The sequence below is a fragment of the Mobula birostris genome, chromosome 13 (genome assembly GCF_030028105.1).
Source record: "Mobula birostris isolate sMobBir1 chromosome 13, sMobBir1.hap1, whole genome shotgun sequence".
Lineage (NCBI taxonomy): Eukaryota > Metazoa > Chordata > Chondrichthyes > Myliobatiformes > Myliobatidae > Mobula > Mobula birostris.
Genome location: NC_092382.1, coordinates 68,992,152 through 69,009,778, shown reverse-complemented (window position 1 = coordinate 69,009,778; position 17,627 = coordinate 68,992,152). Strand labels below are relative to the sequence as shown.

Genomic DNA, 17,627 nt, shown 5'->3' with positions numbered 1-17,627 from the left:
AGCAAAACTGCACACAACACTCCAGGTGTGGTCTCACCAGGGCCCTGTACAGCTGCAGAAGGACCTCTTTGCTCTTATACTCAATTCTCCTTGTTATGAAGGCCAGCATGCTATTAGCTTTCTTCACTGCCTGCTGTACGTGCATGTTTTCTTTCAGTGACTGATCCACAAGAACACCTGTATCTCCTTGCGCTTCCCTTTTTCCTAACTCGACTCCATTTAGATAATAATCTGCCTTCCCGTTCTTACCAGCAAAGTGGATAACCTCACATTTATCCACATTAAACTGCATCTGCCATGCATCTGCTCACTCACTCAGCCTGTCCAAGTCACCCTGCATTCTCATAACATCCTCTTCACATTTCACACTGCCACCCAGATTTGCGTCATCGGTAAATTTGCTAATATTACTTTTAATTCCCTCATCTAAATCATTAATATATATTGTAAATGGCTGCGGTCCCAGCACTGAACCCTGCGGTACCCCACTGGTCACCGCCTGCCATTCCGAAAGGGAGCCGTTAATCACTACTCTTTGTTTTCTGTCAGCCAGACAATTTTCAATCCAGGTCAGTACTCTGCTCCCAATACCATGTGCCCTAATTTTGCCCACTAATCTCCTATGTGGGACTTTATCAAAGTCTTTCTGAAAGTCCAGGCACACTACATCCACTGGCTCTCCCTTGTCCATTTTCATAGTTACATCTTCAAAAATAAATTCCAGAAGATTAGTCAAGCACGATTTCCCCTTCGTAAATCCATGCTGACTCGGACCAATCCTGTCACTGCCATCCAGATGTGTCGTAATTTCATATTTTATAATTGACTCCAGCATCTTTCCCACCACCGACGTCAGGCTAACCGAGGTATAATTCCCTGTTTCCTCTCTTCCTCCCTTCCTGAAGAGAGGGACAATATTAGCCACCCTCCAATCCACAGAAACTGATCCTGAATCTATAGAACATTGGAAAATGATTACCAATGCGTCCAAGATTCTAAAGCCACCTCCTTAAGTACCCTGGGATGCAGACCATCAGGTCCCGGGGACTTATCAGCCTTCAGACCCAACAGCCTATCCAACACCATTTCCTGCCTAATATAAATTTCCTTCAATTTATCCACTACCCTAGGTCTTTTGGCCACTATTACATCTGGCAGATTGTTTGTGTCTTCCCTAGTGAAGACAGATACAAAGTACCTATTCAACTCGACTGCCATTTTCTGGTTTCCCATAATAAATTCACCCGCTTCTGTCTTCAAGGGCCCAATTTTGATCTTAACTTTTTTTTTTTCCTTTTCACATACCTAAAAAAAAGCCTTTACTATCTTAGTTATATTCTTGGCTAGTTTACCTTCGTACCTCATTTTTGTTTTCTCTGCGTATTGCCTTTTTAGTTACCTTCTGTTGCTCTTTAAAATTTTCCCAGTCCTCCGGTTTCCTACTAGTCTTTGCTATGTTATACTTCTTCTCTTTTATTTTTATACTATCCATTACTTCCCTTGTCAGCCACGCCCTCCCCTTACTCCCCTTAGGATTTTTCTTCCTCTTGGAATGAACTGATCCTCACCTTCCGCATTATTCGCAGAAACACTTGCCATTGTTGTTCCACTGTATTCCCTGCTAGGGTATTGTTCCATTGAACTTTGACCAGCTCCTCCCTCATGGCAGCATAGCTCCCTTTGTTCAACTGTAATACTGACACTTCCGAGTTTCCAGTCTTCCTCTCAAGTTGTAGATGGACACTGGCCACAGTACTTCAAGTGTAGCCTAACCAGAGTTTTATAGAGCTGCATCATTACCTCGAGACTCTTAAACTCTATCCCTCGACTTATGAAAGCTAACACGCCATAAGCTTTCTTAACTACCCTATCTGCCTGTGAAGCAACTTTCAGGGATCTGTGGACATGTACCCCCAGATCCCTCTGTTCCTCCACACTACCACGTATCCTGCCATTTACTTTGTATTCTGCCTTGGAGTTTGTCCTTCCAAAGTGTACCACCTCACACTTCTCCGGGCTGAACTCCATCTGCCACTTCTCAGCCCACTTCTGCAACCTATCAATGACTCCCTGTGTCCGATCAACAATAAAGTTCACTATTGAAATAGCTGCCACAGCCGTGATACCAAGTGAGTTAATTTTATGTACCAAACTGGATGAAACATTTACCGCGTTGCCTCGTCAATTCTCTTGTTTAGTTTCTCGAAAGCCTCAATTTCATGATAGATGACTCCTCGTGGAAAAACGGCAAATCGCATTATACGAAATTCATACAAACCCTCACATTGAATCTACTTCCAAAATTGCACATGTAACACGCTGTACGGTTTCACTGCTAAGGCTTATGTAATGGCGTCTGTGTAATGTTCCACTGTTAAGGTAATGGCTTCTCTGAAGCAGCAATGTCTGTGTTCTGTATAGAGATAACGGGACTTTGGAATTCAGTGGCTAGCCAATAAGAGATTGTTGTTGTGTCTTATGATTCTGGAAGCAGCTGTTTTCGCGGTCTTTTGCCAGAGGGAGATCGAGGGATTAAGAGAGTGGACGCAAATGGAGAGATTCGGTCGGCTGCCAGACGGAGTGAACTCCGAGCGGGCGTTCGTAGGTGGGCGACGCTCGGAGAAGATCGATTGGTGGAAGGAAGGCTACTAAGTGAGGGCCAACGATTGTGCACACACTGTTTAATATGACTGGCGCCCTTTTTCTTCTGTATTTTGTTTCTCTACTAACCACATAGTCAAAGTAAGAGTTATAAAGCTTAATCATTTAATCGCGTATTGTGTACTGCTTGTTATTTCGGGGTACTCACTTGTAACAGGGGACACATCGCGCAGCTTCCACCAAAACGGGTTTCTTAAGTTTGGCCGGGCAGGGGGGTTATCACCCCTGAGATCAAGCCGCTAGGCGAGGCGAGTGTTACACACCTTTCATACAGTTTATTGTTCTGAATACTCGATGGTCATTGCAGTCAACATACATAAAGGCTTTGCATTAAACTCCCTGAATCTTCAGCTGCATCTCCTGTAGCTAACAAAAATGCATTGATCTTTGCCAGGGTTCGATATTTCTGAATTTGTTTACCACGACGTCGAGGGATAGCATTCTGAAACTGACCCCAAAACATAGTTTGCAAGATACAAGCAGATCAGATGAGGTAGATTCTTTTTTTCAGACAATAGAGGTTATCTGGAAGAAACGTTCGCAGGTTGATACTTTCTCTTTGGCCGTACATTCAAGATGTCATTCAGAGTCTGTCAGGCAAAACATGCCCCCATATTCATATAAGATTAAATATTTGTCGTTATGTATTTTATAGCATTGTAAAGACCAACTCTCTTGCTCTCTAATGATTTATATGCATTGATCAAGCCATGTTTCAACTTGGGACACACGTTTCCGTAGGATTTACTGTAACCCTGTACAGCGCCAGTGATGAAGATTGAATTCCCTCCACGGTCTGTAAGGTGTTTCGCCGTCCTGCCAAAGACCGCGTAGGCTGCTTCGGGGTGTTCCGGCTTACTCACATTCAAAATATGTTCAAGTTATTCGGGGTTAGTGAGTGGTGAACATGCTGTATTGAATCATGGCCGATGTTCGTCTTCAACTTATGAGACGCGTTTCACTGAATGTTTCTATGATTCAATGTACAGATGATAAACAAACAAACTCTTCATTCTATTTTTAACCTAATTTTACTGAATATAACTTTTTCACAGGTTACCCACTCTGTCTCCTTCACTAAGTTACTCAATTTCCAGCAATATTTTTGTATCACAAGTGTGGATTAACCACAGCTGTATAAAATTCAAATTAATGAAAATATTCTCTTTTTAATCTATATCCTGTTGTATTATATATTAGATATCTAACAATTTCTTTTCATCTATACAATTGATAATTATACGACAAGCATTTATTTCCTAGTTATTGATACACATCGTACACAACAGAAGTTGAAGCACCGCCCTTTGGATGCAAAATCGGGCACAGATTAACAATAAGACAAGTATTGTTCTGTAATTGGATTCTGTCTCCTGCAGTGCAGCGTAATTTCAAAATTATTCAGCTTGCCTTGCAACCCATATGCCTCACCTTTACGAAATCCCGTTATGCGAATCCTTGCGCAAAATATTTTAATGGGCACTGCTGTACCATCAAGAATATTCACAATTACTTGAACAATTAATCAAGTTTATTAGAAACACGAGGTTACCGCATCACAACGTTATGCAGACTATGCAGAATCAGACCCCGCCTTTCCAGTAATCTTTTGTTTCCCTAGTGAATACAAGTATCGTCCTGCGGAGTTCCTGCCCGTTGACGACGTTAAGAAAAGTCAGAAATAGTTCCAGACGATAGAATCCCAGCAAGCCTATACAATTACCTGTTTTAGTAAAAGTTATTTAATTGTTAAGGACTGTTAAATTTAACTAAATAGAGGTTAGCAAAATCGAAGAATTACATTAAAAATATTATCGCTAGGTGTTATATTAATATATATTAGGTATGCTGTCTGGATTTTATGACAACAGATTCTCCTCGTCAAAGGCGGAGAAATCAAAGCTAAACCAGAATATGTAAACCATAGTACGGCTCAGTTGTATAAATTGCTACTGTGTAAACCGATTTTGCTTCATGGGATTTGACGGAGAGAGAATTGCTTGACTGCAGTCATGAAGACTTGATTTGAGTAACTTTCGAACCAGTAAGTCCTTCTCGCCGTCTGCTACAGCGAGACAACTGCAAGGATCTCGTAAGCTGCAAAAAGTTGTAAATTTTGCCAGTCCCATCATGAGAACTGGTCTGTGTAATATCCAGGACACGTCAAGGAGCGGTGCCTCAAAGAAGCGGTCTCAGTCATTAAAGAGACTCCCTCCAACAAGGACATGCCAATTCTCATCGGTAACATCAAGAAGGGGGCACGGAAGCCTGAAGGCACTCGCTCATCGATTCGTGAACAGCTTCTTTCCATCTGCCATCCGATTTCTGAATTGACCTTGAACCCATGATCAAGGCCCCACTATTCTTTTTATCTGTTTTTGCACCCTTTATTTAAATTAGCTATTTCACACACACACACACACACACACACACACACACACTCACACATATGCCATGTCATATATATATCATGACATATATGCAACAAATGGACCAGCATTGATGAAGTGACGGAGTGAACCTGATGTGCCGAATGGCATTATGTTGCTCTGATATCTATGGTCATATATATATATATATACACCTAATGCAATTCACGGTTGTTCTATATTTTCCCGTATTGCATTATCTGGCTGCTACAATGTTAACACACTTCACGCCAAATGCCGGTAATATTAATTCCGATTCTGAGTCCGGAAACCCGATGACCGAAGCAGTAGCCTCTCTAGAAACGGCAGCATGTACTACGGTGCACTTCTCTTTTCCGCTGTTAGTAGAGACCCCTTTCGGCCGTATCTCCAATTTTATGAGGTAGAGAACTCACTCTGAATCCCTTGCTCTCTGTTTCCCGTTCAGGCAATCTACAACATTGTCCCGGAATGGAACGGTGTGCTTCATATTTTCTCTATACAGGACTGGTGATTAGTTCAGTTCATCCAGAGGTTTAATTTTATTCAAGTTTCCTGCAGTCCCGATAGCATTTCATCCTTTCAAGTGTGAAAATGTCTGGGAATAATTTTATATGAAACAGTAATTTCGGAATTGCATTAACCTTATTTTTTCCAGATTGTTTTCATACACTGTGGGTTCAATTACTGGTTCTGCGAGACAATGGGAGTTACATAACGGCAACATTTGCTTGCATTTGATACTTAAAATGCAACGCTGCAGTTAACAAAAATCTGAAACAAATAGAAAAGAACACAGAAGCACACAGACCGCATTATCAATTCAAAGAGTACATGCACGTTCTGAGGTCGAAGTTAGTTCGTTATAACTAAAAATGCAAACGATTCTATGTAATGATACCAAGCATTAGCGATGATCTGAAATCATGTTCATATTTCCTCACAAAATGAATGTGGAATCTAATTCGGAGGGAGGTTGGCATTCACAATGCCATCAGTGTGACCATAAGAACATAAGTTATGAGAGCAGAAGTAGCCATTCGGTCCATCCAGTATGCTCCACCATTCAGTCATGGCTGATCCAATTTTTCCAGTCATCCCCACTCCCCTGCCTTCCCCCCAAACCCTCTGACGTCCTGACTAATCAAGAACCTATTTACCTCTGCCTTAAATGCACTCAATGACTTGGTTTCCACAGCCGCTCGGGGCAACAAATTCCACAGATTTTCCACCCTCTGACGAATGTAGTGTATCCGTATCTCTGCTCGAAAAGGTCGCCCTTCAATTCTGAATTCGTATCCTCTTGGCAAAGACTTCCCGTCCATGGGAAACATTTTTTTGCCGTATCTAATCTGTTCAGGATTTTTAACATTTTGAATGTTTCTATAAGACCCTCCCTCATTCTCTGGAACTCCAGGGAGCACAGCCAAAGGGCTGCCCATCCATTCCTGGAATCATTCTCGTGAATCTTCTCCGAACCCCAATGTCAGTATATCCTTTCTAAAATAAGGTGGCCAAGACTGCACACAATACACCGTGTGGTCTGCAACCTCCTTATAAAGCCTCAACATCATATCCCAGCTCTTACATTCTTTACCTCTAGAAACGAATGCCAACATTGCATTTGCCGCCTTCAGCACCATCTCAGCCTGAAGGGTAACCTCATGGTATCCAGCACAAGGACTCCCAAGTCCCTTCGTATCTATGCATTTTGGATTATCTCCCCATCTAAATAATAGTCTGCCCGTTTATTTCTTTTCCATGCACTTTCCAACGTTGTATTTCATTTGTCACGTATTTGCCCATTATCCTAAACTATCTAAGTCTCTAAACACTGCAGGCTTTTCCACCTATCTTTGTATCATCGGCAAATTTAGCCACGAGTCCATTAATTCCACAGTCCATATCATTGACATTCATCGTAAAATGCAACAGTCCCAACACCGACTCCCGTGGAACTCCACTGGTAATCGGCAGCCAGCCAGAATAAGATCTGTTTTCTGCCGAACAGCCAATGCTCCACCCATGCTAGCAATTCCCATGTAATTCGATGGCTCTTATCTACCATATTGGTCGCCAGCGTCCTTCCATATTTCATCTTTATTCCTTATGACCATCTTTGTTTCCTTCTGCAATCTTGATCTTCCTGTAGCTTTGACCTCTTTTGTTTTTACTTTGGCTCCCACTTCACTTGTCCGCCACGGTAGTGTCCTTCTTCCATTCGTAAATCTCTTCCTTTTTGGCAATATATCTGTCTTGTACTTCTCTCATTTTTTCACAGAAACACCAGCCATTTCTGTTCTGCTGTCCTTCCTGCTAGTGTCCCTTTCCAATCACCTTGTTCTGTTCCTTTCTCATGCCATTGTAATTTCATTTACTCCACTCAAATACCAGCACATTGGGATTTAGTTCCTCCTTATCAAATTGCAGAGTGAACTCCATCATATTCTGATCACTTTTCCCTGAGGGTCCTTTAACCATGAGCTCTCTTATCACCTCCAGATCATTGTGCAACACCCGATTCAGCACAGCCGATCCCACAGTGCGCTCATCAACGAGCTGTTCTACATTGCACAAATTCTCTCTCGAGGTTCAGTACTGATCTGGTTTTCCCAATCCTCTTTCATGTTGAAGTCCCCAACTAATATCATGACATTACCCTTCTGACACTGTCTTTTTATCTCCTGCTGCAATTTGTAATCGACATTATGGATACTGTTTGGAAGTCTTTATGAAACTGCCAGTAGGTTCCTTTCACACTTGACATTTCTTAACTCACCCCAGAGAGACTCTACACCTTCCAATCCTATAACATCCCTTTCCAATGATTTAACATTACTTCATATACAGAGGACCACAACACCTGCTCTGCGTTCTAGCTTATCTTTCCGATGCACCGTATATCCTTGAGAAATGTAAGGACAAATTCCTAATCCCTTACTTCCTATACGACTCATCACATTTTATTGACACTTCGCAAGTAGCTGAAGTTTACTGACAACTTCGAAGTAAAACCAGTGGGGCCAGCAACAGCTGTGGTGCAAAAAAAAATGCTAAAATATCGAGTTTGGTCTATATTAGACCTGACGACAACATTCTGCATTTTCTTACTCACAGATGTCGCTTGATCCGTTCAATCGTTCTGGTGGCTGTGCCGGCTGTCACATATTTACGATTTTATGTAGGTGCTTGAAATCAGAAAGCTCTCTCAACATGGCAGGAATAATCTCTAAATAGATAGATTTATTAACAGATCTCTCGCAGCGAGCGGTAAGTTTGTGTTATTCTAATTCTAAGACAGCCCGGATCAATAAAGACAGGGTGTATCCAGAGAAAAGGGGCTCAGTTTACCTGCGCAGATAACGCCGGCATAGTTGGGTTGAGGATGGTTGTAGAAACTCCATTTTTTTGTTTCACATTCCCGTAGAGCAGCCTCGGCCCCGTTGCAGTTAACATTATACGTTATAACGTAGTCAAAAACCTTTCCAAAGTGATATTCGTGTGGGGCTTTCAGCGCGGCGCCGCAGCTCAGCTCTCTGCACACCACAGTTGCATCCTGCAAATCCCAGCCCGAAGCATAGACAGGTCTCCAGTATCCCCCGAAGTTCACTTCCAGTCTCCCGGCGCATGGACTGCCTCCTTTTTCCAGTCTCACCTTCAAACTTTCTGGAATAAAAAAAAAACGATTAAATGTTAACACAAGAGTTTTTGAACAAACTAGAAACTTTGAGCAACAGACACGAAATGCTGACGGACCTTTGCACATCAGTCAGCATCCATAGACAGAAGCAAAGCACCCAAAATACGAACATTGATTATTAACGCTGAAGAATGGCCTGATCCCGATTGTGTGTTGATTTCCATATATGTCTTATTGAGACACTGTATATATTTATTAATTAAATAAACAAACAAACAAATAAATAAACATATAAGCAGTTAAACTGATAAATTAGTATTTTATATACACATTCATTGGTAAGTTAGTTTATCTAGAAACAGGCTGAGTGAACTCGGCCTTTTCTCCATGGAGCGACGGAGGGTGAGAGGTGACCTGATAGAGATGTATAAGATGATGAGAGGTATTGATCGTGTGGGTAGTCAGACGCTTTTTCCCAGGGCTGAAATGGTTGCCACAAGAGGACATAGTTTTAAGGTGCTGGGGAGTAGGTACAGAGGAGATGTCAGAGGTACGTTTTCTACGCAGGAAGTGGTGAGTGCGTGGAATGGGCTGCCGGCAACGGTGGTGGAGGCGGATACGATAGGGTCTTTTAAGAGACTTATAGATAGGTACATGGAGCTTAGAAAAATAGAGGGCTATGTGTACGCCCTCATAAGAGAGGAAAAAATATCAGAAGCACCTAAGGGACAACCTCTTAAACCACATGGTGACAGGTGCACCAGCGAACTGCGAGAGAAAGTAGTTGAAACAGTTAAAGAAACGTAACTTTAAATCCACTTCGACAGATATAAAGATAGAACATGTTAGCAGAGATATGGGACACCGTGTGTCAAATAGGATCATATTATCATGTTGGTTTCTTGTATAGGTTAGGGGAAAAGAACTGTTGCGGTGCTGAATTACACTACAATCAATGGCAGCAAATTGTGGAATTTGGAGCAACTGAAAAAGAAATGTGGACGAAATAAGAAAACGATCATCATCTGCTGCACATTGATTTTGTCTTTGATCATCAAATTCTAGACATTTCTGGTTCGAGTCTGTGCAGTCTGGACATCGACAAATTAATGCACGGCTGAGCCGCTAGTGCAGGGGATAGGGCTTCAGGTTCTTGGGTCATTGGGATGACTGCTGGGAGAAATATGACTTATACCAAAGCGACGGGTTGCACCTGAACCCGAAGCGTGCCCATATCCTCGCGGTTGGGTTTGTTAGAGCGGCTGTGCAGTGTTTAAACTGTTGGCAGCTGGTGACAACCAGAGTGAAGGGACTCAGAATAAGACGGATGGTATAAAACCAAATATAGCGTATAGTAAGATTGTCACGAAGGTCGTGTAGATGACAGGATAAAATTAAGGATGCAGTATCAATAAGGGGAGCTAATACAGTACACAAAGTGTTTTAACAGTGCACGGGGTACAGGAAATATGGTGGATGTTCTTGTTACACCATTGCAGATTATCAGGTATGATGTTGTGGCCATCAGCGAATCATGGCTGAAGGATAGCTGTAGTTGGCAGCTGAATGTCTGAGGGTACACGTTACATTGAAGCGATAAGAATGGCTGCAGAGAGGGTGGCAGGGTAGGGTGGTAAAGGATGACATCAAATCTTTAGAAATATGTGACATAGAAACAGAAGTTGTTGAATCCATGTTGGTTGATTTCAGGAACTGCAAAGGAAAAGACCCTAGTTACAGTTATATACAGGCCTCCCAACAGGAGTTCAGATGTGAACCAGCGGGACATAGAAAAGGCGTGTCAAAAGGGCAAATGTATTATAATGATGGAATACTTCAACATGCAGGGTGACTGGGAAATCGGATTAGTTATTAGTCTCAAGGCAGTGAGTTTATTGAATGGTGCAAGATGGCTTTTTCGAGCAATTTGTCGTTCAGTCTACTAGGGGATCAACTATACTGGATTGGGTGTCTTATAATCAAACGGAGGTGATCAGGGAGTATGAGGTAAATGGACTGCATGCAGTAATCACAATATGATTAAGTTCAACTTAAAATTCTACAGGAAAAAAATAAAATCTGAAGCAGAAATATTTTAGTTGAGTAAATGTATTGCCCCAGCGTGAGAAAGGAGTTGACCGAAGTAAATTGGAACGAGCTGCTGGCAGGGTTGAGAGCAGGGCCGCAATGGCGTGCGCTTCTGGGGGCAAAAAAATGAGGAAAGTGAAGACGAGATGTATTTGAAAAAAACGAAGAAATACTCAACAGGCAAAACAGTACAGCCGTGTCTGACAAGGCAAGTGAAAGTTAAAGGAAAAGGAACGGCAGACAACACCGCAGAAATTACCTGGAAGCTGGAGGAAGCGTTTCGAAATCTACAGACAGGAACTCAAAAATCATTTGGAGGAAAAAAGGTGAAAAGATGAAAGCAAGCTAGCAAACAAGTTCAAAGTCAATAGTATTTTTTTCAAGTACGTAAACAATAAAATCAGGATGAGAGTGGATAAAGGATCGCTAGAAAATGAGGCGGGAGAAATAATAACGGGGCACAAGGAGATGACAGATGAGCTAAATGAGTTCCTTGCATCAGTCTTCAATGTTGAAGACAATTGAAGTGTGCCAGGTATTAAAGGGAGTGAGGGAGAAAAGTGAGTGCAGTTACTATTACAAGGGAGTATGGTGTTCAAAAATCTGAAACAGCGAAGGGTACATCAGTCATCCGGTCCAAACGAACAGCATCCTAGGGTTCTGAAAGAGGTAGCGGTAGATATTGCACAGGCATTATTAATAATCTTCCATAAAACATTTGATTCTGGAATGGTGCCAGATGAATGGTAAATTTCAGAACTCACTCCACTCTTTAAGGAAGAAGGAAGGCAGCAGAAAGGAAATTATGAACCAGCCAGCGTGACTTCAGTGGTTAGAAACATGTTTGATGCAATCGCTAACGATAAAGTAATGGAGTACTTGGTGACACAGGGCACGGCAGGCCAAACTCAGCTTGGACTCCATAACGGAAAATCTTGCCTAGCGAATCTGCAGATATTCCTTCTCGAGATTACAAGTAGGATTGATAAAGGGGATGCAGAGGATGTCGATTATTTAAACTCTCAGAAGAGCTTTCACAAGGTGCCATATATGATGCTGCTTAACAAGGTAGAGGCCATGGTCTTACAGAAAAATGGTGAGATCATTGGCTGATTGCTAGGAAGCAGCGAGTGGGAAAAGTCATTTCAGTTGGCTGCCAGAGTCTAGTGGTGTTTCGGAGGGTTCTGTTTCGGGATTGCTTCTTTTCATGCCGTATGTCAATGGTTTAGATGATGAAATAGACGGCTTTGTTGTCAGGTGTGCAGATGATATGAAGATTGGCGTAAGGACAGGTAGTGTTGTGGAAACTGGCGAAGGACGTAGACATGTTGGGAGAATAGGGAACAAAGTGGCAAATGAAATACAATGATGGAAAATGTATGATCATGAACTTTGGTAATAGATATAAAGGTACAGACTACTTTCTAAAAAGGGAGAAATTCAAACCAAAATCTGAGCTGCAAAGGGACCTGGGTGTCCTGGTGGAAAACACCCGAAAGGGTTAACTTGTAGGCTGAGTCGATGGTGAGTAAAGCAAACGCATTATTTTGCTCTAGCATTTTCATTTTCAAGACGACTAGAAAAAAAGTGATGTGGAGGATTTATTCGCCACGAGTGAGGCTTCACCTTGAGCATTGTTAACAGATTTGTGCTCCCATTCTAAGAAAAACATACGCCTGTATTGAAATAGGTTCAGAGGATGTTGTAACGATGAGTCCACGAATGAAAGGATTCTCACAGAAGAACGTTTAATACCACGGATCTGTACGCGCTGTAACTTACAAGGATGGGGAGGGGATCGCGGTGAAAATTTCGAATGTTGAAAGCCTAGTCAGAAAACATGTGAAAAGGATGTTTCCCGTGCAGGAGGATTCTTGGACAGAAGGGAACAGCCTCACGAAAGAGGGACGTCCATATAGAACAGAGATGCTGAGATTTTTTTTTTTTTTGCCAGAGGGAGGTAAATTTGTGAATTTATTACGAAAGACTGCGCTGAAAGTCAAGTCGTTGGGGATATTTAAGACAGAACTTGATAAGCTCTTGATGGGCACGGCAAGAAAATTTACAGAGGGAAGTCCGGGGAGTGGAGTCGAGGAAGGGGGAAATGATCAGGCGTGACTGAAAGCGTTGCAGACTCATTGGATCAAGTAGTCTAATTCTGCTCCGATGTCTCATGGTCTTACGGAGAATCTCTCTCCCACCACAGATGCTGTTCGACCTGGTCATATGATCGTGTAGTTCTGCAGACTGACAAGTATGTTTACCGTGGTTAACATCAGTGCAAGACACGATAACACGAATAGTAATTCCAACATGACGAAAATAATCCCGACACAAATTGGTTTTAGTTTGACACCGGGGGCATTCTATTCGAGTATTGGCATTAGTGATATGCAGGAGGACATCAAACTCGCGGCACCGCAGATATAAAAACCTGACTTTTACCTTTACAAATAACGCCAGCATCCTCACTGTGTGAATAGCCAGTGTCACCCCATGGCTCTGATTTACACTCCTGGAGAGCGGCCTCGCTCCCACCGCACTGAACATCCGTCGTGAAAACAGGTCCGGATCCTTCCCCATACCTAGCATAATCGTAGGCTCTCAGTGCAGCGCCGCAGCCCAGCTGCCGACACACCACATTCGCGTCCGGCATATCCCAAGAACGACCATTCACAGTCCCCCAGTTTCCTTTGTACTGAATCTCCAATCTCCCGTCGCATCGACTGCCGCCATTCACCAACCTCAACTTCACGCTTTCTGGAAAATAACAGAAAATAACGATCCAAGGTAAACAGCGGTTTAAGCTGGAGGCCATTCGTGCTCGGCGCATCGCGTACGCTACCAAACGGCGCCTGAAAGTTCAAAATTCTTCACGCAAAACGTTTGATCAAGCGGGAGGTCAGGATAGTGAAACACCTTTTGAGCCGCTTAACGTGACAAAAAGACAAGAAACTAGTGGACGGCTGAGAACTAGAGGAAGCCTGTCGACCCAGGAGAAGAATTGGGTAGCTCTCCAGAAGAATAGGTTATATGCATTCTTCGGAGAGCGGCAGATCTGCCATTCTGTCATTGTCCTACTGCACACAGTCCACATTCATTGGGATATCGAAACCAAAATTTGTTGGAAAGAGTCGAACTGAGCCTTCGCGTGTCGTCAGCATCAGCAGTAAGAGGATGAATTTAACAATGAAAGCTTACTTAAGCTTGGAGAAAACTAAGGTCAGGGAAAGTACTTTCTCTGCTATCCGCCCTACCTGAAGATGACTGATTATCGTTCCAAGTTGAAATAAAATCCTATTTTCTTACCGGAAAGATACCGGCATGGGCAGAAGAATGGCTGACAGGCAGGAGGCAGCGTCTTGGAATAAAGAGTGTCTTTTCTTTTGGCTGCCAGTGACCATTGGTGATCCTCGTCGGTCACTATTGGGGCCGCTACTTTTCACATTGTTTTGCAAAGAATTAGATAATAGAACTTATGACTTTACGGCAAAGTCTTCCGATGATCGGAAGATAGTATGAGGAGCAGTTAGTGCCGAGAAAGCAATGCGATTGCAGAAGAACGCAGACAAATTGGAAAATCGGGCAAAAAAAAAATGGCTGATGGGACATTATGTTGGGAATTGTATGAAAATGCATTTTCGTAAAATGAACAATGGTGCAAATTATTATCAAAATGGTGAGATAACTCAAAACTCAGTGTTTTTTTCAAGACTTGTGCAAGATTCCCAGAAGGTTAATTTACACATCCAGTCTGCGGTATAGAATGCAAATGGGCCTTTATTTCACGGGAATTAGGATAAAAAAAAAACAATGAGATAATACTGAGTTTTTACAACACACTAATCATGCCGCACTTGGGGTATTGTCAACAGCTTGGGCCGCATATCTCAGAAAATACGTGTTGTCATTAGGGAGAGTTCAGATGAGGTTCACGAGGGTGATTCCCCACGAATGACGGGGTTAACATATGAGGAGCGTTTGGTAGGTTTCTGTCTGTACTGACTGGAATTGAGAGGAATGCGGAGGGGCAGAATCTCTTTGACTCCTATCGAACGTTGAATGGACTGAGGTGGACGAGGAGTGGTTGGTTGCTGGAGTGGGCTTTCCAGAACTAGAGCGCACAGCCTCAAAATTGAAAGGTGACGTTTTAAAAGAGAGGTAAGGGGAATCTTTTTAGTCAGACAGTAGTAGATCTCTGCGATGCTCTGCCACAGACTTTGGCAGAGGATATTCATGGGTATATTTGAAGCGGAAGCCGATAGTTTCCTGAATGGTCAGGGCATCAAAGGTTATAGCGAGAAGGCAGGTGTATGGGGTCGAGTGTGATCTAGAATCAGATATGATGGAACGGCAGAGCAGGCTCGATAGGTTAAATTAACTAATTCTGCTCTTAAGTCTAATGGTGCAGTCACCTATCAACTGGAGTTTCAATAGCAATTAGTTGTAATTGCCCAGTCCGCCGCGCAGTGAAAAGTTAACAAAGTTACCTGACGGTTCTGGCTGACAATCCCCGAAGCGACCTGAAATGAGAAATGCAGAATTAGATTTGTTTGTGAAGTACTGGGATTAGGTTGTGTGGTCATAGGATGTTAGGCGGGATATTCAACAGAAGAGAAATAAAGTCAAAAACGCAAGACCGATTAAGCTGTATCTGCGGACGAGAGCTATTTGTATTTCTTGTTTTTATTTATTTTCATAGATATTGCGCATTCTGCCTAAATGTTAAGTGAATTTCCCATTTCTTTGCTGTCCCTGATTCCCTGGATGTTTCCATTTCATACAGCAGTCAAGTATTAAACATTTTATCCAGATACTTGAAAGGAGATAAAAAAAATCGTCCCATTTTCCATTAGAATCTAAATCATAATATAAACCAAGACAGGGAATAAGAATATAAATTTCAACATGTAACTAACTGTGATTCGTCGCATCCATGCACTGGAACACAGGAATATGGACTGCAAAACAAAATGTTTAGTTGCATTTCTCCTGACGTGCAATAAAAGGGAAAGTTAAATGTAAAATTAGATATATAATGTAATATAAGATCATAGATAACGAATCTCATTCCATCACTGTATGGTGTATTAAAACTAAAAATCTTCGGATGATTGAAGAATAAAACCAAAATTATTAGTAAATATTCACAGTATTGCAGAATGATTTCAAAGATGTAAAACGTTTCCAAAATCTAAGTCTAAGTACATTTTTCAAATTCCTTCACTTGAATATGCCACATGGTGGCAGACAGAGCTGTAACTAATAAATAACAGCAAGGAAGTTGTGCACAAGCCTTCAGCCAGGAGCAACTGCAGCTATGGGAGCTACGCACATTCACTGAGTTATTCATTCTGGACGCCGATGTGTAGATTCCTAACATCAATTTATCTCCAGTTCTAGTCAATTCCAATTTATAATCTGTTTGGAATATTCTTTGACAACAGCCGCTGATTTGCAGAGGGATAATTTCTGAGTCTCATCTCCCTTAGTGTAGGTGCAATTTCAGAGTGACCGTTTCACAAAAACCTCAATAGGAGGTTCAAACGTGTAAGTCCATGTAATTAATGGAAACAGTTCTCTAACGTCAGCGATTCAAACGAGAGCTTGCTTAAACAATGCAATAAAAAAAACATTTTCAATGAAACTGCAAGGTAAACAAATCTCAGTGTTCTATTTTCATCGTCATGAATTGCGAACAAATCTGCCTGATTCCTCATCCATTCAGCCAGTATACTCTAATCATACAAACAAATCAAGCTTTCCTTTACACGGGAAATTCGTAGGGGAAATATATGTTTCAATATTGCATAATCATAATGTAATTTCTGTGTTCTTCTTTCCAGTAAGATTGTAATATTCAGCGAGATTGCAATAAACGTGCGGAAGTGAACAGGTTATTAATAATTTCTTTTCGCTGCCCAATAATTTCCATATTCTTAATATACTCACTGGTCCAGATATGCATCATCGTCAGTGCCACGACAGTGTGCAGCATTATAGCGGTGGTCATTTAGAAAGGTTTCTCAGGAATGTTAAATGAGCTGGTACTGCAGACAGCCAAGAATCTCTCCAAAACCTTCTCACGCTCCACTTGATCTGAACATTTTTTTTCCCCGAGTACTCAATATTTCTCTCTGAACTGTCAAATTTCACATATTGAGTTGTGAACCGCAATTCACTGAAACGCACCAATGAGATACATTTTGCCCTTTAATGGACATGATGGGGCCATCTTCTCTCATTGGCTGTGAGAAACCAATGAGCGGTGAGAAACTGGAAAGGCCATGAATCACCGACCCGATGTGTGCATCGAAACATATCCTATCCTGTAACTTTGTTTAAGATCTGGTGAGCTTTCTCTGAGACCAGATTTTTCAACTCCCATTTTCCCAACATCATGCTGTTCGGCTCATTGATAATTTGCTCAGCGATCCTGTCCCGACTCACACTATCATTAGTAGCATGACAGCATCGCGCCTTGTTGAATGCTCCTTTAATTCATGTTCCTTGCTGATCAGCTTTCGGTGCGGAAATGCGGGTAGGGGTTTGCAATACAAAAATACTTCATGCTGTCGTCAATTTGTCCATCTATGTCTCTCGATTTCAGGCAGAATATTTTATGTTATTTCCACGCAAAATCAGCAGAGAAATAACAAATGAGTGCTGTATACCATTCTCTGATGAGACATGGAATTATCTGAAAGATATCTCTCCAGGAATTCATAAATCTCCAGGAATATTAGAACGCACTCCAGAACTTATGTTTTTTTTTTCACGTCTTAAAATGATTGTCAGTCCCCTGATATTCCCTCCTTTTTCGCAAAGTG

The 17,627-nt window shown here is 42.0% G+C and overlaps 1 protein-coding gene across 1 annotated transcript in view; it reads right to left on the bottom strand.

Annotated features, from left to right (window-relative positions):
• The window catches only part of LOC140207984 (scavenger receptor cysteine-rich domain-containing protein DMBT1-like), a 47,805-nt gene extending 30,976 nt beyond the window's left edge, over positions 1–16,829 (bottom strand). Inside the window, exons 1-5 of the mRNA XM_072276516.1 lie at positions 16,750–16,829; positions 15,288–15,320; positions 13,243–13,557; positions 10,826–10,909; positions 8,421–8,735 (exon numbers count right to left, since the gene is read on the bottom strand). Coding sequence (XP_072132617.1) covers positions 8,421–8,735; positions 10,826–10,909; positions 13,243–13,557; positions 15,288–15,320; positions 16,750–16,810 — 808 coding nt within the window. The 5' untranslated portion in view covers positions 16,811–16,829. The remainder of the gene's footprint in view (positions 1–8,420; positions 8,736–10,825; positions 10,910–13,242; positions 13,558–15,287; positions 15,321–16,749) is intronic.
• Between the last annotated feature and the right edge of the window lie 798 nt (positions 16,830–17,627).